The sequence below is a fragment of the Plectropomus leopardus genome, chromosome 21 (assembly GCF_008729295.1).
Source record: "Plectropomus leopardus isolate mb chromosome 21, YSFRI_Pleo_2.0, whole genome shotgun sequence".
NCBI classification, from domain to species: domain Eukaryota; kingdom Metazoa; phylum Chordata; class Actinopteri; order Perciformes; family Serranidae; genus Plectropomus; species Plectropomus leopardus.
The window spans coordinates 7315058-7338813 of NC_056483.1; the positions used below are offsets into that span (position 1 = coordinate 7315058).

At 37.4% G+C, this 23756-nt stretch overlaps 1 protein-coding gene across 1 annotated transcript; it reads right to left on the reverse strand.

The window, feature by feature from the left end:
* Positions 1–291: 291 nt before the first annotated feature.
* Positions 292–5943, reverse strand: adcyap1a (adenylate cyclase activating polypeptide 1a). Its single transcript, XM_042510453.1, has 7 exons — positions 5699–5943; positions 5380–5484; positions 4649–4783; positions 4014–4118; positions 2528–2662; positions 1897–2017; positions 292–594 (listed from the first exon to the last, which is right to left on the reverse strand). The coding sequence occupies exons 2-7, from the start codon at positions 5475–5477 to the stop codon at positions 586–588; spliced, it is 603 nt and encodes a 200-aa protein (XP_042366387.1). The 5' UTR covers positions 5478–5484; positions 5699–5943; the 3' UTR covers positions 292–585.
* Positions 5944–23756: the final 17813 nt, after the last annotated feature.

Sequence of the window (23756 nt, forward strand, 5' to 3'; positions counted from 1 at the left end):
AACCTGTCGAGGGAGGCTCTATCTCTTTGCTTTTTATTACTCACTTTCATCCTCTTAAATGTGTCTTTACTGAAAGACTTATGGTGATATTGGCTTCAAAGATTAGACGAAATTTTTGTTGTTTACAAAAATTTATTCATACAAATCTTACAACACTTTTTTTTTTTAAACATTTATTGACTTGACCCTTGCAGATCGCCATTTGAAGTAGTAACCTAATCACTTTCTACACAGTAAATATATATATATATATCTTTGAAGATTATTTCATTTTAGTAAGGCTATTGGCGCTTTCATTATCATACATATAATGTTTCATGGAGAGCGGGAAACTGATCCTTCCCTCTACTTTCACAAAAAAAACTTTACGTCTCTAAAAACAAAGTGCAAAAGAAAAGCAGTGCAAGCGAAGAGCGCCTGACGTCTAAGAGCCTAACAGACGTCTGAGCAACACAAAAACAACAACAAAAGGGTGAAATGTAAGCTGATGATGTGCAGCATTGTAGGGCCACAAAATAGCCATCTGTGATTCATGGCGGTTTTAAAGTCGATGCAAGGCACCACAGCCGCAAACTGCTTCCTGCGTCACAAAGCCTAGAGGAGAGTGCAAAATTAAAAGAAAGATTGATACAGTAAACACAGATCGAAGAACCTTTTTACCCTCGCTTTTTCTGCAAAATATGTATCCCTTCCTCTGAAATATGGTAAGAAGTGTGCAGATTGGGGGGAATGTGATTTGTTTACAGTCAGTTTTGGGTCTGATCTTGCAGAATTTATACTTTTGTACCCTCAGCTTGTCAAAATCAGTATATTCCTCTCTTGTGATGTCTCTTTAACTGTGTTTTTATCTTGTGTGCTTCCTCATCTTTAAATTTACTTATGTCACTTACAGCCTTTGTGCCACGCTACAGAAAGACACCACTTTAAACATCCAATCTTCATAAACAATGTAACGCTTCTTTACTAAATCAGTTTTCGTGACAGAGCCTAAAATATAAAGCATGACATTAGACCAAGAGATTCTTGCCAGCAGTAATGTACATTCAGAAAACTCTTTAAAGGAGGACAACATACAGTTTGTGTAGAAATGTGAAACACAAAACAACATCCAGAGATGACAGGTATGTATGTTTGCAGTAGTCAGAAAGCAAGCATCTAGTTGGAGTCGTCTGCACAGATGCGGTGGCTAGTGCAATTGCTTTAATCATGCAATCTACTGTTTGTTTTTTTTTTCTTTTTGTACATTAGTTCACATGACAGAAAAGGGAAGCACAATAGACCCAGAACACAAAAGTTCAAACTGCCTCGTAGGTCTCACCATGTAACAAGTATCGTCTTTTTTTATGCTTTTTTAAAATTTTGCCTGATGCTTTAGATGTTAGTGATACTTATTATATGGGCAGAGAGACACGAGAAAACCCTCAGCAGAAACCCAGTTGATAGAAACATAAGATTGGCGATTTTGATTTAACATGTCAATCTCTGTAAACACTGCGGAAGGAAAGAAGAACCTCAAAAGTACTCTCATCTCAGATTTGGGATTATTTTTTGACAAGAATCCCATTGTGATTTTTTTTTTTTTTTTTAAATGGATTTTGGAAGTTTAAAAGCCAACAGGGCTCTCATCTGGTCTAACCCAGATCTACTAAAATAATCATCCTTTGCATCCACAAAGAGGATAACTTTCAATCAGCACTGATATGTATAATATATCAGTCTGAGATTTTGGGATTAGGTGGAATTAAAAGTAAAAAAAAATGTGTGAGACTCTAAAAGAGACAGGAGCACAAATGAGGTGGAAGAAGAGTGTTTGAGGGTTAAAGGTGAGGAGAAAAGGGAGGAGCATGAGGCACCCCTGCGGAGGATTACGGCCTCAGGAAAGAGCCTGAAACTCACCGGAAATTCGGGAGAGAACTGTTTCAGCCAGTCTCCCAAAAAAGCCTCAAACTCATCCCCGTCCGGGAGGGCATCAAAGTCTATGTCTTGTAGGATATGGTGAATACCTATGTCTTCAAGGCTGTTGTGAATAAAGACAACTAAACTCTTAATGTCACTTTACAAAAAGCAGCATTCAATACATTGATTGTCTTTTAAACTATTTATTTTCCTCACAATCATATCTTAACGTTTAAAAGACAGGGCTGTTTGGAGCATGGGAACAAGTGTCTCCCCTCAGTTAATAGGTCTAAAAAAAATAAATCAATGAATACATAAATAGAGACTATTTTTTTTGTTTTTTTTAGAATGAACAAAAATTGGTCCACAAAGTAGATATGTGTGTCCTCAAGTGCTTTAAGTACAAAATAAAAAACAATATTATTATCAAAATATTCATTTTAATGGCTTACTTCATACATAAATACATGTTTAACACAAAAGCGATCCACTGATTGTTCAGATCTCAAAATGACTTCATGTGGGGCTGCACACACTTAAGTTTTTTTGTTTTTTTTTTCAGGAGGGGGAGGGGGGAGGATGCTACAAATATGCCAGCCGGCGTCCTTTGTTTCTAACTCTCTGTCTATACCTTTTCCCAAGGACTGCCGCCAGGTATTTCTTGACTGCCATTTGCTTCCGGTAGCGGCTGTAGCTGTCTGTGAAGATCCCATCTGAGTGTCGCTTGGACAGAGGCTCTGAGCTGTCGTCCAGCGTTTTCCCCCCGCTGTGAGAGAGACGAGAGGTTTCACTACCATCACACTGATACATTTATATTCACATGACCTCCCCCCCGCGTGTACAGCATGTGGTGAAGAGCCTGGACACTGACAGTATCTCTTTACAGTGCCGGAGCTAGCACATTTGAAGCCCTGGGCAAGTGTATGTCCACCGTAACACCCCCTAAAAAATAATATTATCTATTACTAACAAGTAGACACGATAAACAAGAGCTAATGAAAAATCAACACAATCAAAGTGTAGCTAACAAACTATAATAATAAATATCAAACAATAAGTGAATACAGTATTTGCAATTTATGTTATTCTTGTTTTTGTATAGTGCCCTGAATGGCCTTTGCTTTTACATTTTCTCTAATTTAACTAATAACTAATCTAACTACTAACTAATCTAACTAATTGCCCATTTTTTTGCATTGGTCTTTGTACAACTCTACAGATCTACTAAAATAATCATAATCAATGTCCTTACTTCAGAACATTTTAGAGAAAATTATATATTTTCACCATTTACGTTATTCCAGGGCTTTTTTTTTTTTACATAGTCTTTGTTAAACAATCTTACAAAGGTCTTTATGTGGCAGTAGCAGAGATAAAGGCTGCAGAGACAGCTGCTTAGGGTGCCACCAAGAGGTGGTGCACCATAATTGTGCATATTTATTTATTTATTTATTTTCTAACATTTAAAAAGTGGAACATAAGGGAAATAGTGTAATGGAGTGTATTTGGAGAACAACTGAGTAAGAGAGCATTTGCACCTGGTGTTTTCTTGTATTGTTTGTTATGTTTTCTTATTGTTTGTTAGCTTCGTTGTTAATTTAATGTTTATTTGTTTATCATTAACTCTTATTCTTGTTAGTAATAGGAATTAGGAGCCATATTCTCTCTTTGTTTAACTTTTAGCTCATCCCAGGACAACCTGGCGTATATTTCCAACCTGCAATAAGATGTGATAGGCCTGCTCATAAGGCTTGAGTAATTGTACCCCCCTCCCTCCCTGTCTCATCGGGAACCACTGGGACTCCATCCGATAAATTATTCATATGGAAATAAATTTAAATCTTCCCTCTGTGCCCTAACAACACAGTAGCAAGCTCCGAAACAGACACTTCCCAAATCAATCAAGCGCCCGTTTGTGCTCTTATAGCATTAATAAAGGCTGATTCAGGATTGAGCTGCATGCTGGGAGATAATGGGACCACAGACATATACAATACGGATAACAGCGTGAATTATGCGCATTTAAAGGAGCAGTCCAAAAGAAACCAAAACGCACAGAGGACAGAAAACAGTATAACAGAAAAAAGAAAAGGTGACAACCAAGAAGATGTTCTTACCCTACACGCTTTGCCATCAGAGAATGCAGATATTTCCTTGCTGATAACTGACCCAGCGCTTTCCTGTAGGCTTTATTAAACATGCCGTCTGCATGCCTTTCCGTTCTGGGATGATAGATAGCCACACAGTAAAATCACCACACACCCAGCGCAAGAGAGGCAACAATTTCAAGTAGCTGCACTGCAAAAAATACTAAATTAACGGTGCATTATTAGGCCTCATGCCTTTTTGAGAAATATATAGGATTATTGCACTTTTTTAGATGTTATTTGTGTTGAATTTGGCAGAATATTTCACTTATTATATGAATTTTTGCAGTCAGGTTTTGATGAAATTTTTGAAGATGTTGATCCTTTCAAAGGAAGCTTTATTTTAGTCGACTAAGTCCTCCTGGGAATTTAAGTGAAACACGACTGTTTATGTGAAAGCATGTCTCGAAGTAATAAGTAATAATTATTATGTTTTATGTTACTGAAAACATTTTGACGATACATTGGATTCACACAAAACGCACAACATACGTGGACAGAAATAGGACTACGGCAATGAGACGTTCAACGTGGATGTCCCCAAATTCGAGACGAAAAAAAGAAAAAAAGGAAAAGTTTGGGGTAAAATGGTGATAAATAGTCACCTTTTCTCTGGTGGGTAATACAAAGTGTAGACGTCGTCAGCGACGGACGGCGGGCTTCTCACATCCATTTGGTCTCTGTCGTAATCCAGGGACTGTAAGGAGTTTCCATCCTCATCATAAACCTCACTGTCGAGTCTGAAAAGACGAGACACGTTTTCACAATCTGCTTTCCAATCAGCAGCTAAGAAGTGCAATACATTAAATTATTTTTGCATGTTTAGAAACCAATTAAACATGTTTATGAACTAATTTAGAGACTTTATGTGTCTTAAATTTTAAATAGAAGCATTATTTCATTTACTTTAAACACTAGAAATACCAGTTTATATTTACATAATATTATTGCAATTATTTTCTCTTAAAATCAGGAGCTCTATTCTACAAAAACGCACCCTTTTAATTATCTAATCACACAAATTGATCGATTAGTGGCTGCAGGTACAAATTGAGACACTGCACTTCACTGCCTCAGTAGCCTGATTGACATTACCGCCGCTCCCTGGTGAATGTTTCCCCGCAATTATTGCTGTGTGAGCAGCCCTATGGATCGGCTGTCAAATGATGTTACACAGTGATCCAATGGGCTATTATAGCCACAGACATGACTAACTGGGGAGCAGATGTGGTCTGTAAGCCTGCTAATGCTGCTGAGTGCAACAATGCCAAGTTTCAAAGCGAAAAAAAATACAGAAATAAACATCTGAAAGTGACAAAAATCAGAGTGTACGTACCTAACACTGGGAAAGCTAAGTCCCACAGGTGAGCAGTTGACGCTGTAATGCATTATGATTCCATAGATGAGTAAGGCTAAAGTCGCTTTACTAGACATTGTCCTGCTGCAAAAGAAACAACATTAAGTGAGTGAACAGGTGTAAAATCAAAGGCATCTACAAATAAGAACTCTTTCATGCACTGAGGTTGATTTTGCTGTTGCTTGCTACTTTCACACAACACCTGGAAGTTTCTAAAAGCAAATAATCAGCCGCACTTTCCTCCAAACGCTCTCCACTTTTATGCTGCGTAAAACCACTGAAAAGTGGCTCTTCTTACCAGTGGTGAGACGCGATCCGTTGAAAACGTCAACTGGGAGAGTGAGATAGGATCTCTATCTCAGTCCCTCTCTCTCCCTTCCTCTCCTCTTCCTCTATTCCCTCAGTGAAGCGCCTCTTCGGTCTCCTTGTGCTTGTTCCGAGTGTGCAGCCCTCCGTGCGCCCGCAGTTCAGTTCTCGGGGATTTCTACGTGTACTCGGTCATGGAGAGAGCCGAACATTTGTCTGCGGAGAACTTTCCTGCGTCCTGTGAACTTAACTCCCCTCGGTTTTTTATTCATGAATCCGAAAGGCATGCCTTTTTCACTTGTCACGTAGGTAGGGGGGGTTGGATGGAGAGGGGAGGTGGGCGGCTGCGTCATAGTCCCCCCTCCACCCCTCCACCCCGTCCCATTGGAGTGCACCCTTCTTCCGCGTCAATGAAAGACCCCGAGCCAAGTCATAAAGAAAAAAATGGATCCTGAATTCAAACATTAATTAATTAAGCAGTGAATTAATGTCAACATCTGACGTCACGCCAGTAGGATCACGTGAGGCCTCGTGGGATGGGGAGGGAGCTGTCCAGTGCTGAAATCTGCAGTGGCGCTCTCCAGTGCTGAAATACGAAAGACATCTTCTCTCCTACAAAAAGTTTCTCTAACTAAGGCAACAAAGAGAAGTTGCAAAGACAACTGACCTCATTTATCGGAATATTTATTGTAATTTTTCCACAATTTCTACCTCTCTAAGTCTGTTAAGGTCAGAGGTCAGACTCATGTTACACAATCAGAAACAGAGGTTGTCAATTAAGAAACTATTCTATACTATTCTAACAAAATTTGTCTAAAGCATTCAAAATCACCAAATTTGGAAATGCATTGTTGTCTTTGGACTGTGACGAAAAACTGACGTATTAGTATATCTAAATATATTACTATTTAAGTATTGAAAATTGATGCATGGAGCTGCCCAGTGCTGAAAAAAGGCTGACAAGCTTTCCTCTACAAAAACTTTCTCTCACTAAGGCATCAAAGAGATGTCTCTGAGAGAGCTGACTTAATAAGTTATGAGTAGATATATACTCACATCCTCAGTTTTCACTTCTGAGGTTGAAGGTCAGAGTCAGTTACACAACCACAAACAGAGGTTGTCAGTAAAGGTACCATTAATCTAACACAGTTGTTCTAAAACATTCAAAATTACCAAATTTGGAAATGCATGATTTTCTTTGGACTGTGACGAAAAGCTGACCTGTTAGCCTATTTATATTTTTAACTATTTAATGATTAGAAATTGACTTATGGAGCAGTCCAGTGCTGAAATATGACTGACAGCTTCTCTCCTGTAAAAAGTTTCTCTAACTGAGGCCCCAGAGAGATGTCTCTGAGGCAGTCGCCCCAATTTATCAAATATATTTATAGACATTTTTCCACAATTTTCTCTTCCCCACATCGGCTAAGGTCAAAGGTCAGATTCATGTTACACAACCACAAACAGAGGTTGTCAATTAAGGAACTATTAATGTAACACAGTTTATCTAAAGCATTCAAAATCAGCCAATTTGTAAATTCATCATCAGATTCTCTTCTACAAAAACTTTCTCTCATAAAAGAAATGCCTCTGAGGCAGCTGACTTCAATTTTCAGCATCATTTTCCATGTTTCAGTCACACAGACTTTGGGATGATTTTGCATCTTTTTTGAGCCGTTTTGCTTATGTTTATAGAAATGTATGTCTCCTTGTAGTCATTTAGTGTCTCTTTATAGTCTTTTTGTGTGTCCTTGTTGTTGTTTTGCCCAAGTTTGTAGTTATTTTGTCTCTTTGTGGTTATTTTGTGTGTCTTTGTAGTCATTTTGTGTCTCATTTTATGTAATCCATCCATGGTCTTATTGACTATCTTACTTGGGGTAGCCTTACTTACTAAGAAAAATGCACCAAAGTCAGATTTCAGTTACACAACATGATACTTAAGAAATGTTAGTCTCTATCTCCAAAACATTAATCTTTTTCAGCTTTGTGATCATCAATGTGCCAGATAACCCAGAGCTTCTAAGTGGTTTATTAACCATAAGATGATAGGAACCATTAATGTAATGACACAGTTTATCTAGGAAATTCAAAATAACCAAATTTGGAATCGCTTGATTTTCATTGGATGATGACGAAAAGCTGACGCATTAGTATATTTATATAATTAATATTAGCTGTCGTCTTGTGGAGCTGTCCAGTGCTGAAATATGTCTGATAGTCTTTCTTCCACAAAAAGTTTCTCAAACAAAGCCATCAAAGAGATGTGTCTAAAGGAGCTGAGTGATTCATACATATATATATATATATATATATATATATATATATGTTTTATATAATATTGTCTTTTTGTCACCTGAGTCATCTGGTCAACTCTTTCATTGCTTGGCCTTCCTTTTTGTAAAAAAAAAAAAAAAAAAAAAGTAAGTTATGTATAGCACAGTTCAAACAATCAGTGTGGTGATGGAAAAGCACAGATCCTTTACATAAGAAAAAGTAACAATACAACACTGAACACGTCAGTAAAATGTGTCAAACAGCTCGCTCTGCAGGATAATAGCTGTTGCCAGTGGTGTATTATCACATGGTTATATTGTTCATATTATTAATTTATGTTATAGTTAGTGAGTTCAGTCTACCTCCCAACATGAGGTTTTGGGCCCCTCTAAAAGGCCACAAGATAAATCTAAGTGGTTGTGAAATGGTTGGAAAGGAAGGAAAAAACAAAAGCTTTGACACACAAATTAAGTCTTTTTTATGCTTTTATGTGAAGGATTTTACCTCTTTGGGCCTTGAACAGTTATTAAAAGGAACCATTTAGGACATCTAGAGAGGGACATCATTATCTGAAGAAACTTTCAACAACTTTACAGACATCTGAAACATGACAAGTGAACTAAACTAGACTCTGTTGAACCATTTTTTATGTAAAATATTAATTTGAAAAGTAAAGCTGTCAAATAAATAATGTGTAAAAATTGAATGACTAAAGTATGTGTTCTTCAAAATTACACAATACTTTGTTACTTTATTAAAAATATGATGTGTTATCTCCTCCACTTTGTCTCATTTGCAGCCTCTCGTGACAGCCTTTATTAGTCACTGTTCATTGACAGTCAGCTGTGTCCACACATGTATCAGGACCATGTGCTGAATCTTTAGTGGGTGATTCAGACGAGTCGATCCTCGCCTTGCTCTGACATCATGTGACGTTTGCTTAGCGCAAAGAAACACTCAGAATTCTTAAGATGTTGAGGAGATAAAACCTGATAAAATATTTCCTGAAGTGGAGCACGGTCTTTACTCCGAGAGAGCACTGCACTCAATGGTTATGAGAAGAAAGTGCAATGAGGTTTATCAAGGTTTTAATGTCACAGGATGAAATCATACAAGATACAGAATATACAGTACGGAGAATTACCTAACTGTATCAATTCAAAACAGACATACAAAGAGCAAAAATGATTGTATTGCAGCGTCAATGTGTGTTCAATTTGTTTATTAGGATAAAGCTTGTTGAGATGTGCCATCTTGTTTTTGCAGGGGTCCTAACATGTATCACTAATAATACATAGCAACAGAGGAATGATTTAATAAGTAAAAAGATTTTTTTTAAAAAATAGAAATAGATGTCATAGCCATAGATGTGACAACACACAGCAGACAAAAATAAGCAACTCACAAACAAAATTAAATTAAATTAAATTAAATTAAATTAAATTAAATTAAATTAAATTTAAATTAAATTAAATTAAATAAATTGAATGTAGAAAATTTATTGATGATGACTTTAATGACTTTAATGTTTTACAAATGTGTCCATAAAGTCTACACAACAATTTTTTATGTATTCTGAAAATCAGAAATTATGTTTATTACTGAAAAAGAGACCTGTATGTCTGTGTCATCTTTTCGCCTTTTGGACCCTTTCATGACCCAGAGATGTTAATTAAACTCTGATTAACACAGAACAACCATAATATAATCTAGATTGTTTTATATCGAGTCAGTAATCCTCATAAAATGTTGATGACTAAGTCAGTTATTATCATTTTTAATCATTTTTTTAATTAATATTTGAGTTGATGTTACCAGGATATCACTTCTTCGTAATATAATTACATGTACACAGCTGAGAACATAACCCTGGTTATAAAATTGATCCAGTTATCATCTGATGCTTGACTCATGCACCATCTATGTGCCTTCCTGTAAATATCATGGTGGAATATTACTGTAATATACTTGCTGCATTTAGAAACGATTGATAGACGCATTATGATCTCTTGTTAAACGCTGGTTGAAATGTTTGTTGTATGAATAAACTAATAAACACTCTGATAAATGTAACATGAAATCCAAATACTGTAATTTTTAAAAAATGTCTCTTTACAGTTACTCATCAGTTATATTGCTTCTGTATGTACATAAAAGAAGAGATGAGATTTGTTCAGATGCTCCTTTTTGTCTGCAAAGCAGCTGCCTTAAATTCACACTGTTAAATATATTATACTTGGAAAAAGAGCTGTGAGCAATCACACCAGACAGTGTGTGTGTGTGTGTGTGTGTGTGTGTGTGTGTGTGGTTAATCTCACCAAAGAAGAACATATGACTCATTCTAATTTTGGCCCAGTTAGCTTTTTATAGCCCCTGCTGGTGCTGACATGTCGTGTTTAAAGAGTTTTATTGAGGTTACGTCTCATGATTCAAGTATTTACCGCTCAGCTTTTACGACAACGTGTGTTGACACACAGTGGCTTTTTTAAATCTCATTTTGTAAGGTGTGTGTGTGTGTGTGTCTGTGTCTGTGTGTCTGTGTGTAACTGGAGGGGTAATATGAAAAAGACATCATAAAGAGACATTTAAAAGGTGAGAAACAATATAAAGACAATGCAAAATAATTTATAATTATTATCTGTTCTAATGTTGTTAGAGCTTTAACACCACGTTGTTCTTGCTCCTTATTTGCATTTCAACACTGTAAATGAACTATACTATTTTAAAAACAAAACATGCCTCTCCACAACGTCTTCTCCTTAGTTAAGACTTTTTCAGCTTTGTGTTAATGATTTTTTTTCAATAAATAACTGGCTTTTTAAAGAGTTTGTTCAGTTAAAGAAGGATACTTTTTTTCCGACAAAGGAACAGTTTGTCTTTCAGTAAAAAAAGTTTTTAAAAAAGTTATTTTTAAATATGGAAATTGGACATGTCGAAAAGTATGTAAGTACAATCAGGAAAAATGTACTTAAATAATTATCAGAATAATTGATCAATCAGTCAATCAATCATTTTAGCTGTATTCTTACATTGTCATCGGTTTTGTGTGTAAAACCTTATTTTGTTAAGTGGCTAGTAACTACTAAGTAGTTGTCAAATAATTGTAGTGAAGTAAAAAGTGTAATATTTCCCTCTGAAGTGTAGTGGGGTAAACAGAAGTAGAAAGTGAGATTAAAATGCTTAAGTAAAGTAAACATACCTCAAATCTGTACTTCCAACACTTTTAGTATATCACACTCTAGTAATCTTAAAAAATGTGTTGTATCTAATTGTAATATTCCTTCAGGTTAAAATTAAGATAGAAAAATAACCACTGTGTATGTGTTACATCCCTGTGAAATTGGTGTGGCTGTTTCTGGTACATGCTGAACAACCTGGAGCTAAACGGGCTCTAAACTGTGGAGATGACAGTGAACATCAGGAGCGTCTCCAACACTGCCCTCCATTTCTGGGGTTTCTGGGATCCAGCTGAGGGAAACCACTGAAAACCGGTCACACCCGGACTCAAGCTGTTCCAACTCCCCCCTCTGGTGGGCGCCACACACAAAAACAACCAGACACAAGAACCGCGTCTTCCCACAGACCCTCACTCTGATGAACAATGAAATCAATGATGTAGTGTCACAACATCTGTATATTGAACTGTATGTTGACAGTCATTGTTGCTTTTTATGTTTATCTATATATACACATTTTTGTTTTACCTTCTTAAATGTACATAATTGTGATGTACTATTTTGTGTCCATCTTTTTGTTCAGCTTTGTTGTGCTTTTTTAAACTGTATGTCTGTTTCTACATTGGGAGTAACTTAAATCTCCCGTGTTTGTACTTATACTCACAGTGGAGGAAGTACTTAAATCTTTTACTGAAGTTAAAAGTAGCAATAACAGAGTTTCAAAATGCTCTACTCTATTTATTTTATTGGATTTCTTTCTTTTTTTGTTTTTTTTTTATTGTTACATGTTATGTATATGGTTTATATGTTGTGCACTGTATGTTAAGAATACGTGATGGGCACCAAAGAGAATAAGAATCAAACATTAAAACATAAAGCATAAATAAAAACAAAAAACATCAAAAACATAACACATAAATACTAAATGTAAAATGGAAATAATTATTTTTGGTATTTGCTATTTATCTGTTGTTTCTTGATTATTTTTATTTATGTTTGTATTCATTTATTTCAATTTTGTTTTGTTTTGTTCTTATTGTCACATGTAATGCACTGAATAATTGAAGAACCCCAAGAAGAATAGCAGCATTTACACTGCAGCTAAAGGGGATCCTAAATCAAAAATAAATACATAAAACAAAAAAAAAAAACAACATTAAATATAAATACTAAACGTAAAATGGTAATACTTTATGGCAATTGCTCCTTTTTAAAAATTTATTTATTTATGTTTATTGTTTCTTGATTATTATTATGTATGTATTTATTTATTTATTTATTTATTTATTTATTTATTTATTTATTTATTTTTATTTATTTCAATTTTGGTTGGTTTTTTTTTTGTTTTTTATTGTTACATGTATTAAACTGAATAAGTGAAGAACGTGACATGCTGCAGCTAAAGGGGATCCTAAATCAAACATAAAATGGTAATACTTTATGGTAATTGCTACAATTATTTATTTTATATTATATTATATTATATTATATTATATTATTATATATTATATTATATTATTATATTATATATTATATTATATTATATTATATTATATTATATATTTATTTCTTTTGTTACATTTTGTCTTTATTGTTCCAAGTTATGTGCCCCAAGACCCCTAGAATAAATACTCCAGTGAAGTAGGCCTACAAGTACCTTTGAAATTATTGCAGTACTTGAGTAAATGTACTTGTTGCATTCCTCTCCTGCCCCTTGGCCCATAAATCTGACGATGATTTCAATGCCTGCAGATGTGCAGCTGCAGTAACCGGAGTGAAACCCGCAGGGGGCGTCAGAGATCTGCTCCGGAGACTGAGATCGGTTCAGATTGAGGACGCTGTGAGTCCTCCCTTTTTTCCTCATGCAACCATCCTCCTCTCAGCCGGTCCGCTCCGCTCCTCTCGTCTCTCGCACCATCGTTTTTATTTCATTTCTGTCTCCGGCCGGTTCTCCTCCTGCGTGACCTCCTCCTCTGCTGCTCCCCGATCAGCTGCTCCGGACAGCCGGATCTCTCCAGCTGTGCGCGGCTCTCAGTCCCGCAGGCAGGGTCGGCCATGTTGTTCTGTGGGGGTTGATGTAAGTTTAGTAGTAGGAAGTAGGAGCTACAAAGAGCTGGGACACTTTAGGGAGCTCACTTTGTTTTAATGCTGCAGCTGGATTAATCATCTGTGCTGACAATGAGCGTCTCCTCCGTCCTCACACACTCTGACCCGCTGCTGTGATTTAACTTCACACACACACACACACTCACACAAACACACACACTCTGCTGGATGCATGAAGTGAGGATGAAGGCGGTTCGGTCCCGGTTGGAATAACTCGGATTTTTTTTGTTTTGTCCCGGATCTGGCTCAGAAGAGGAAGAGAGGAAAAGAAGAAAACACAAGAAGAAGATTTGAAGGTAAAAAAAAAATATCCCAATTTAAAGTGGTCATTGTGAGCAGGATTTTAAAAAAAGGATGGGCCGAAACGCAGCTGCTCGCCTGTCTGACCTGTCATCAACAAAGGAATGAAACTGTCTTATGATCATACACACATATACCTGTCTGTGGGCTGTAGCATTTACCTTAACCCTCCCTGCAAAACAAGAGATATACAATTATCATGAAATCGTTTTAAAATAGGTTCAAAAAATGTCAGTGAAGATCTGCATGTGCTCAAAGTCCCACAGGAACATTAGTGCAACCATATCAGATAACAGAAAATATTTTAAAGTAGGACAAGGTCACAGGTTCTTTACAATAAAATGAATTTTAAAATGTGTAAAATGGTCAATTTACACTCTGTTTACTAAGATAGTGGGACAAAAGAGTAGAAGTTAACCCTTTGAAACCTGAGCACATTAATTTCTTTAAGAAACAGGGGAAGAAGTCAGTGAGAAAGGAAAAAAGAAATCACAAAAAATTTGCAAGAAAATTTCCTGAAATTTGTAAAATATATAAATAACATCAATAACAAGAAGATTTTTTAAAAGCAGAAATAATACATTTTTTAAAGTCAAAAAATGCTAAAAAAAATTATAGGATTTTTGTAACAGTATTTTAAATATGTAATTATGCTAATTATAAAATTACATTTAAAAAAATTAAAAAGAAAGTAAAAAACAAAGAAGTTAAAGTGAATATGTAACATAAACTTAAATATGTAATTGTGAAAATTATTTTTTTTTTATTATTATTATTTCTTTTCTTTTCCCCCTAGACATTTTCCCTAGCTTAAAAAAAATCTATATATCTCCTATTTTTTTGCAATTTGTGGAATATTTCTTACCAAGTTGGTCATTGCCATTTTCCCATGTTTTTGAGTCAAACCAATTTGCTCAGGGTCCAAAAGTCTAAACACTTGAAAGGCATCCAAAAGCAGCACAAGAAAAATGATTTTGATCCAGGTTTCAAAGAGTTAAACCCAGATTTAAAAAAAAAAAAAAAAAAAGATCTATCTGTCCGTTAGTCCCCACTTATTGTATCATTTAAGCTCGTATTGAGTCCAGACTCAAAAAGCAAAAGTGCCACCTCATCATTTCAAATATTTAGCTCAATGTTTGACTCGCGCTGAGTCAGATTAAATCAGTAGCAGGAGGAGGAGGAGGAGGAGGAAGAGGAGGTTCAAGCCCTTTCTGGTGATGGTCTCAGTCTGAGTTTAAACTTCTTGATCGAACAGCTGAGTCACAGCTTTCTGTCTCCCCCACTTTGCTGCTGTCTTCCACTCGGACTGCGGGGACTGCGGGGACTGGGGGGACTGCGGGGACTGGGGGGACTGGGGGACTGGGGGACTGTCCTCATTACCAGCACAGTGTGTGACTCTGATACAGCTTATCCTGGACAGCTCGGCACAACTGTGACTGAATCATTGCTAGTGTGAATCCATATATGGGTTTGTGGACATGAGGGAAGGCGTGCAGCGCTGTCTCTTAAATGTGGCTCCATTTTATGGACAATGGACGGACAGCGACTTTGTTGAATCATAAAGGTCCTGCGTGAGTTTTCGCTCAGTGAGGTTGAAATTCCCGTTCATGTCGCTCACCAATAGCATGTTTTATTTAAACTCATCCTACAGACCATGGGTGGATCATGAGACACTGGGCCCCTGGGCACAGATATGCATACTGCGTCTCTTACAAAGCAGAAAGACACACAGATTTGTGTTGGTTTTGTGTCTCTTTGTATTATTTTGTTGTGGTTTTGTTTTGTGTCTCTTGGAAGTTATTTTGTGTCTTTCATGGTTTATGGTTTTTTTTGTTGCTTTGTAGTCATGTAGACACGATTTGTGTATCATTGTAGACTATTTGTGTCTCTGAGGTTGTTTTATCCATGTTTGTAGTTATTTTGTGTCTCTTGGGGTTATTTTGTGTCATATTTGGACATTATGTGTCGCTTTGTAGTCATGTTGTGTCTCCTTGTGGTTGTTTTGTGTGTCTTTGTGGTTGTTTTACCAACGTTTGTTGTTATCATGTGTCGGTTTTGGTCTTTTTTGTGTTGCTTTGTAGTCATTTTGTGTCTCTGTGTGTTTATAATGTGTCCTTTCATTGTGATTCTGTGTCTCTTTGCAGTCCCTTTGTGTCTCTTTGAGGATGTTTTGCACATGTTTGTAGTTACTTTGTGCCTCTTTGAGGTTATTTTGTGTCTTTTTGGTCATTTTGTGTCACTTTGTTGTTATGTTGTGTCTCCTTGTGGTTGTTTTGTGCCTCTTTGTGTCATTTTGAGTCTCTAACTGGTCGATATTTGTTAATTTTAGTGATATTTTGCAAGTGAAGGCCAGGGGGGCCCTTGTCACTTTGGGCCCCTGGGCCTGTGCCCGGTACAATAATCCATCCATGCCCACAGACCTCACAGATATACTTTTTGTTACATCTCACAGGAGCTAATTGCTTTTTTGAAAGTACCAGTGCTTTGAGGTCTGGGGGGGGGGCAGTCTGCAGCACCCAATTACGACTGTGCGTGCAGTTTTAATAGCTGGTTGGTTTGACAGATGAAGGTTGTTTCTTACAGAAGTTTATTCTTCAGGTTTTCCTTTTCAGGTGCAGTCAAAGCAAAATAATTTGTCTTTGTTGCTGTTTACATGTTAAACACTAGATGGTAACTGTTGTCTGTAGATTGCTATTTTGCACTCTGTAAACTCTCCTGTTGTTGTTGTTGTTGTTGTTGTTGTTTCAGCATTAGTGTGTTTTGTATGAATCCTGGCTGCAAACCAATTTTCCTTACTACAAACTTTGACCTTAAAAATTTGGGGACCCCGAGGATTTGGTAGCCCGTGTAGGATGAACGTTAACTGTGACAGCTCAGCTCAGGATGCTCCGATTCAACAAACAGGGATCCAACTTCTTTTGCTCCTGATACAGATTCTCAAAACTCGATTCAGGAGATCTAAGTGTCATTTGATACCGGCGCTATATTAATCACAAATTTAAAATCAAACTCGCTGCCTGAACTCATTTAACTGTTTTTTATATAACATGACCTAAGGCAGAGATCGCTCGATGGATGAAACTGATAGTGCAAACACTGCCTTTTAAATTGACATTGACAAAAAACTATTACGTAAATTTAAATCTCTGAAGCACTTAATGAGATCACAATCAAGCTGATACCAATCTGCTGCATGAGATCCGTGCAAAGATACTACACCACGTACTCTGTGTGGAGCATCACAAATTCAGATTTTCTGTTTTTCTGTCTTAAAGTGAAGAGTCTTGACAGTTCATAACTACTGAATAGAGGTTCCCACTGCAAAGAATTCATATTTGTGAATCAAGATCTGAGCTTTGAGAAAAGACTCAAATAGCACTTTCTGCTTTGTCTGCATCTGAGATAGTCAGATATGTGAGTATCTCTTTTGATAAAATTGTACGATTTCCCTAAAATTGGGTGCCTGTTACAGCGGGCGCCCCATGTACAGAGGCTATCCTCACCGCAGCGCTTTAGGTTCAATGCCAACCTGCTTCCCTTTGCTGCATGTCACCCCTCTCTCTTCCCCTTTCACGCTTAACCTGTCCTATAAATAACAAAGGCAAAAAGTCAAAAAAAAATAATGTAAAAACAAAAAAAAATCCCTAAAATTTAGTAGGCAATATTTGGAAAAACAAGCAAAACAAACAGAGGAAGTAACAGTTTGTGTCACGAAGTTAAACCTCTTAAAATCCTGCTGCCATTACTTTTTTAATAAAAAATATTTTTATATTTTTACAATAAAACAAATGGACACAATAGACACAAAGCACCTAGAACCATTTACATTTTTTAAATATTTCCTCAGAATGTGAGGAGCGCAGAGCCTAAATTTCCTAACAGCTCGCTCCATTTTAACATGTGAAACTGCGATGGAAAAAACATTTTTTTTGAGCAGACATCTTCAATATGATCCTCCTGTCAGCTGCCAATAATGGGATGGGGGGTTTGGATGTGTTTTTCCTCAGAAAACCGCCTCGTCCAGGCCGTCACGTGACTTTTACAATCACTCTGTTAGACACTTCAAACATCCAGCCCTGTTATGTGCTGACAAATTAATGACTGTAGACGCACTCAGATTCCCAAAATAGCTCACACTTACCCGAGACTCAGGTGCCAGCGTTCAGGTATTCCCATAAGACCTGTTTATTCGAGAAAATGTGTGATGTCTGTTCTCTGGCAGCACAGGAGCAACAAAAAGCTTCTCTATGAGGACTTGTGTACTGATTTGTCAAGTTTAGTTAAATTCGTGATGATTTTGACTCAAATTTTCACCACAGTTCTTTACATACGACTGAAGTATTTGCGCTAAAGACAGCTGAGGATTTAGGCTGCTGTATTTCAAAGTAAAACAGTCAAGCGCTCTGAAGTCTCTCCAGATCCGTTTCCATAGTTTTTAATATTTTCTTTCAGTTGTAAGCCTCAGGATCGGTTTACTCCGAGCGTGCTGGCAAAAGAAGTCTACGCCCAGAACTGTAGATCTAATTTTAAATCATTTATTGATGTTTTTAGACGCTCTGAGGCTTCACATCCATAGCATCACATGACATTTCTCCAGACCCACTTTTAACCCTTTGGCATCAGAGGAATGCACTAGATGGTGGCAGGCTGCATCTGTTGCAGATCTGAAGCCCAGCAAAGCTCCAGAGACCCTCCCCGTCTGCAGGCGCAGCGTCAGCCGCTAACAGCTGTCTGACGGGATGCTGGGCAGGGTTTCACTCAGACTGATGGATGGAGGAACTCCACCTTCAAACCCCTCAGCGCGGCTGTCATCGGGCCAAATGTCGACTTCATCAGACGCTAGATAACTTAAATCCCAGAGGAGTGGAGGCTGTAAACAAAGTGAGACGCTAAAAGGAGCAAAATAGATTTTAGAATCAGGGTTTGGTTCATTTTATAATGCATGATGTGCAAAAGAAAGATGTCAAATGCATTTTTTATTTAAAAAGAGTAGTACTATTTTGATTTGAAAGATCCCGATTTTTTTTTAAAAAATTAGTACTGATTCTGATTAATGAATGGTTATGAATTTTTTTAATAAATAATGGGAAATTTAAAATAATAACACCAATAAACAAATAATGATTACAAAATTAAAAATAATGAAAAAAAGATAAAATAAAAATAGTCCATCTTGTAACTTCACCTATTCGATTTAATAACTTTTCTACATTAAATTAGTCTGTCAATTAAACCCTAAAAAAGTTACTTTTATGTAACTGTCAAATAAACCCTCTAACTGCTTTTTTGTAAATGTAACAAAAAAGTCATAATAAAAAGTTTGCAAATTAAACTGATTTTTTTTTTTAAATAAAATAAAAAATACAGACAAAAGCAGCCAGTCCTTACTTCTGATGAGCCGTAAAGGGGTGTTTTGATATATTTAGCTGTCAGTGATGATTAGCATTGACAGAAAAACACTTTAGCAAGCAGCCTCAGTCCAACCTCACGGTCTTGTTTAAAGACTTTTTATAATTTTGACCTGATAAATAATTATTAAAGCCACAAGCATCTCTTTGTTTCTGCAACCAAATCACAAAAAAAAATCTAACATTGAATTTTTCTGCAAACCACGGATACGTTTCATCAAGGCAGCTAAATCGTGTGATTAGGTGAAGGCACAAAAAACATGGTTATAGTTAGGAAAAGATCATGTTTTTGCTTCAAATATCCAGTTGTGGCAGTACAATCATGGTTTAATAAGCTGCTGATGTCTCAGTAAAAATCACTCTCAGTGGAAGTATCCCCAGTGGGGCGACAGGTCACTAAAAAACGCAAACTTTTTTTTGCTAAAAGCTGCTAGAAACAGTAAAAACTCACTAAAAAACACACGTTTTTGTTGTTTGTTGGCCTAAAGCCGTGCTCTGCAGCTTGGCAGGCGTCTTGTCTATGTGTCACTCCATCCTCCGTCCCCTCCACCTCCTGACAACAAGGTCGGCTCATTTATTGCATCACTACAGAAACACTGATATGATATAAAATGTACATATACCTGCAGAAAGGTACAGTGCAAACACTTCCTCTTGGCAGCTGGGCTGGTGTCTGACAGCCAGGACTGTTAACTTGGCGCTCTAATAATCCTGCACTGTCAGCTTACTCAGCTAAACTCTGCCTCCGCAGCCTTCTTAAAAATTCTGAACCATGACCACTGCAAGCACCCTAAACTTCTTCATCGCTCCATCAGCGAGTGTGAGAGAGAAAACACGGAGCTCTCCTCTGTCTTATCAGCATTTTGTGAAGCCTGTGTGGAATTCTCACGCCGAGGTCGGAGCGGAGGGGGAGGAAACCGAAGGCAGGTCGCTGATAAGGAGAGCTCAGGTTTAAAGTTACGCTGTAACAGAAGAATATGTAAATGTTAGGCCTCAAAATCTGTGTGTTTTTGTTGGAAACAAGCAGGAACAAGAGAGGTCAAAGGTCAAGAGGAGCCTCGGATGTTCATGGAGGGCAACATCTGGAGCCTTGTCAGACGTCAGCTAATACATGCAGCTTTTTAAATTTATTATACATACATTTGGGTTGGTGCCAGGCCCCATGTAAGAAATTGGCTGTATTGGCTGTTGGAAGCTTTGTTAACCCTTGAACACCTGGATCGTCGTCTGTTTTCTTGTGCTGCGTTCAGACACTTTTTACAAAAAAACCTCTGAGATCTCAGAAAACTGGTTTGATTTCTTTTGACAACATGAGAAAAAACGTAATTCGCAACTTGGCAAGAAATGTCCCAAAAATTACAAGAAAAATCAGGAAAAAATGACAAGGAAATGACCTGAAAATTAGCTGGGGGTTATTATTAGATATTATCACAAAACAGGGAAAAAATGGGATAACTCTTAAAATTCAATATATATATATATATATATATATATATATATATATATATATATATATATATATATATATAATGGGGGGAAAGGGATTTATTGGCACTTTATTAGTCATTTCCTGTTTGTTCTTGTTTTTTTACTTTAATTTTTTTGTGTTTTCAGTGTCCAGCTTTTCAAATGTGACAACTTTCTGCTTTTCTTTGTCATAAATGATGATAAAACTGAACATATTTGGGTTTTTCTGCTGTTGATTGGACAAAATAAGACATTTGTAGATGTCACATTGGGCTGTGGGAGATCATAACAGGTATTTTACCACGATTTTCTGACATTTTAAAACAGTCATACATACAAATTTCCTGCCATAGCTTAACCAAATGTGAGAATTTGATGTTTCTGTTTGTCATAAGTGATAATAAACTGAGAGTCTGCTGGTTTGGGGCTGGTGGTCGGACAAAACAAGACACGAGAAGCTGTAACAGCTATTTTCCCACAAATTTCTGACATTAATCATAGTAGAGCTACAACAATAAGTTGACTGGTCAGTTTACAGAAAAACGAATCTGGTTGTTTTGATAACTGAGTAACTAAAGTTTTTTTGTAAGCAAAAGTGCCAAATATTTCCTGTCTCCAGCTTCTCAAACATGAAAATTTGATGCTTTTCTTTGTCATAAATGATAGCAAACTGAACATATTTGGGTTTGGGGCTGTTAGTTAGACAGATTTGACATTTGAAGATGTTACATTGGGCTGTGGGAAATCATTTTACCACACTTTTTTGACATTTTAAAACAAACGTACATAAAAGTCTGTGTCATAGCTTGCTTTGTAACCAAAGCTCTGACCCTGAGCTGCTCTGTGTCAGCGCTCACCCTCCGGCTACCAGCAGTTATCATGTTTCAGGCTGAAGTATCTGCTCTGATGAAGCGTCCTTGAGCGAGACACAGAGTCCCTACCAGACGTCAGCTCTACAGAATATCAAACAAAGACAGCGTCTAGTGTGTGGCACTTAAAACTATGGAGTGAGGTGGAAATTTCAGATGTTTTTTTGTGCCACAGTTAAACACAGTCGACGGTAAGAAACAGAAAAGATATTCAAGGTTTTGTTATTTATTTTTCTATAGTTCACTCTAAAGAAGAGGCTTCTGCTGGTATTGACAACAAGTATGTGCATCTTTGTTTTTTCAGATTTCACTGTCATGGTCGCTGAAGAAAGAGACACACTTTTTTTGCCTTCAGCAGATCATTTCGAACAGTCTGCACCAAATCACAGTGCTTTGATTTAAGCCGAGTGAAAAGTGAAGCTCACTCTGTCCTTATTTTCTGCCTCTATCTGTCAGAACGCCTTTCACAGACAGGAAGGAGCCTCTGTGTTGTATTTTGTAAATTTCCTCATATAAACTCTTCACCTCTCTCTCCCATTGTTTCTGTGCAGCTCTAAACTGGTGCAACTGGGAGTCCTCTCTCGTGTTTGCATGCAATGTGCTGTTGTAGGTCATGTTATCATCCTGGGGGCAGTGGGATGTTGTCAGCAATACAAAGAAGTTACTATAATTAGCAGCAGTGCAGATTTTCCCCGTGGTTTCATGGCTCTGCTGTTCAGGAATGAGGTTGTGTTTGAGGGAATAGACTTGGACGTAGAAGTCAGTGAGGTTTGGCATTTAAGATCCAGTCTGCCTGCACGGTTTTGGACTTACATTATTTATAAGATGAGGTGTGATCTTTCTTTCCAGCAATCTTTTTTTCCAGACACCTTTCATTATGACTTCTTGCTTCGTTGGGGCATTAAAGGGACAGTTCACCCCAAAAATCAAATATATATATATTTTCCTCTTACCTGTAGTGTTCTCATTTATCTAGATTGTTTTGATGTGAGTTGCAGAGTGTTTGAGATTTCGGCCGTAGAGATGTCTGTCTTCTCTCCAGTATAATAGAAGTAGATGGCACTTGGCTTGTGGTGCTCAAAGCGCCAGAAATACAGATTCCAGCTTCATGTAGGAACTATTTTCTTATTTTTATTGCATCATTATTCACCTCACCCAGGGTGGCTGCACTGTCACCTTGGTGTTACAGTCTGAAGTGTGGATAAAGCCTGTAGTGTCATTATGTGGTGGCTGGCTGGTTTGACCCACATGGTACTGATAGAGGGTTATCTCATCGAGACGCTCCCGCTCTGCATCATATCATCACAGCCGAGAGTCTGTAAGAGCCCTCCGATCCCTCTCCGCTCTGACACACATCTCGCTGTTGAAAATATTAAAGGTCGCCACAGGCCAAAACGAGCGCGTGCAGGTTGATCCAGGGGTCATCTGTTTCAGCTCCGGGCCCTGGTGGTCACTCCTGTTTTGTTTTCTGTTATTATCCTCTTAGAGTAAATCCTCCATCCTCATAATCCTCCCAGTAGTTCAAGCTGGTGAAGTTGGCACTGTCTGCCTGGCGCCCCCTCCCTCATCCAACCAACCTGCTGTTCTCCTCTCTGTTTCTCTCCAGATCCAAATCATTGTCTTCATGCCCACACAGCCACTAATGGGAATTTTATCGGAGTTATTCTGTTGCTCTGCCGTGCTTCACGTATCAGTCTGGGTTCGATGGGAATCGTCTGACATGGATATTGTGTTTTTCTGTGCATAAAAGGCAGCGGTTTAGCATATCTTAAAGACTTTTTTTTCCAGTGGGATTCATTTTATCTTTGAGTGCATTGCAGCTTTAGTTCAGTGCTTAGTGAAGATGGTGGACCACATATCATATGACTGCAAAGCATGTGTGTATGTACACACCCTGTCTGCTGACTGCTCAAAGCGCTCCTCTACCCAGTGGGAATTTCTTTGTGTCTGTAACACTCATTAAAACCCAAAAATGTGAAACAAAAAATGCAGAAACAAAGAGCTAAAAAGAAAAGTTTTCTCTTTGTTTCTGACGCATTTTCAAAATCTTATTCTTATTTTAAGCATTGGTTGATCTTACTTGCTTTTGGTTTCTATGAAATTGCTACATTTAGAGCAATACTTCAGCCATAAAATGATCATTTGTATATCAGTTACTCAGCCCGTGTTATGCTGAATTCATGAAGTAAACTTTGTTTGTTCCGCACGCCTCCACGATGAACAAAGAATACAAAAACGGAGAATATTCGTGATGAATTGGAGTAAATGGGGGCCGCTATTAATGGCAGCAAAACTATCAGTGTGTTTACATGCACACTTTTGTCGTGCTACGCTTATAGCTCGATTAGGCCATTTAATAATTTAATCGCCGATTTATTGACGGAAGTATGTCCGCCTCCACTGCAGCAGATGAAGATATGCCTCTTTCAGCTCCTTGCTATAAACCATTA

Coding starts and splice junctions, on each gene's coding strand:
- adcyap1a (XM_042510453.1), bottom strand. CDS start 5,477: ATGTCTAGTAAAGCGACTTTAGCCTTACTCATCTATGGAATCATAATG. Junction 4,119..4,648: donor TATTACCCACCAGAGAAAAG/GTGACTATTTAT, acceptor CTATCATCCCAG/AACGGAAAGGCATGCAGACG. Junction 2,663..4,013: donor CTGATGGCAAAGCGTGTAGG/GTAAGAACATCT, acceptor TCTCTCTCACAG/CGGGGGGAAAACGCTGGACG.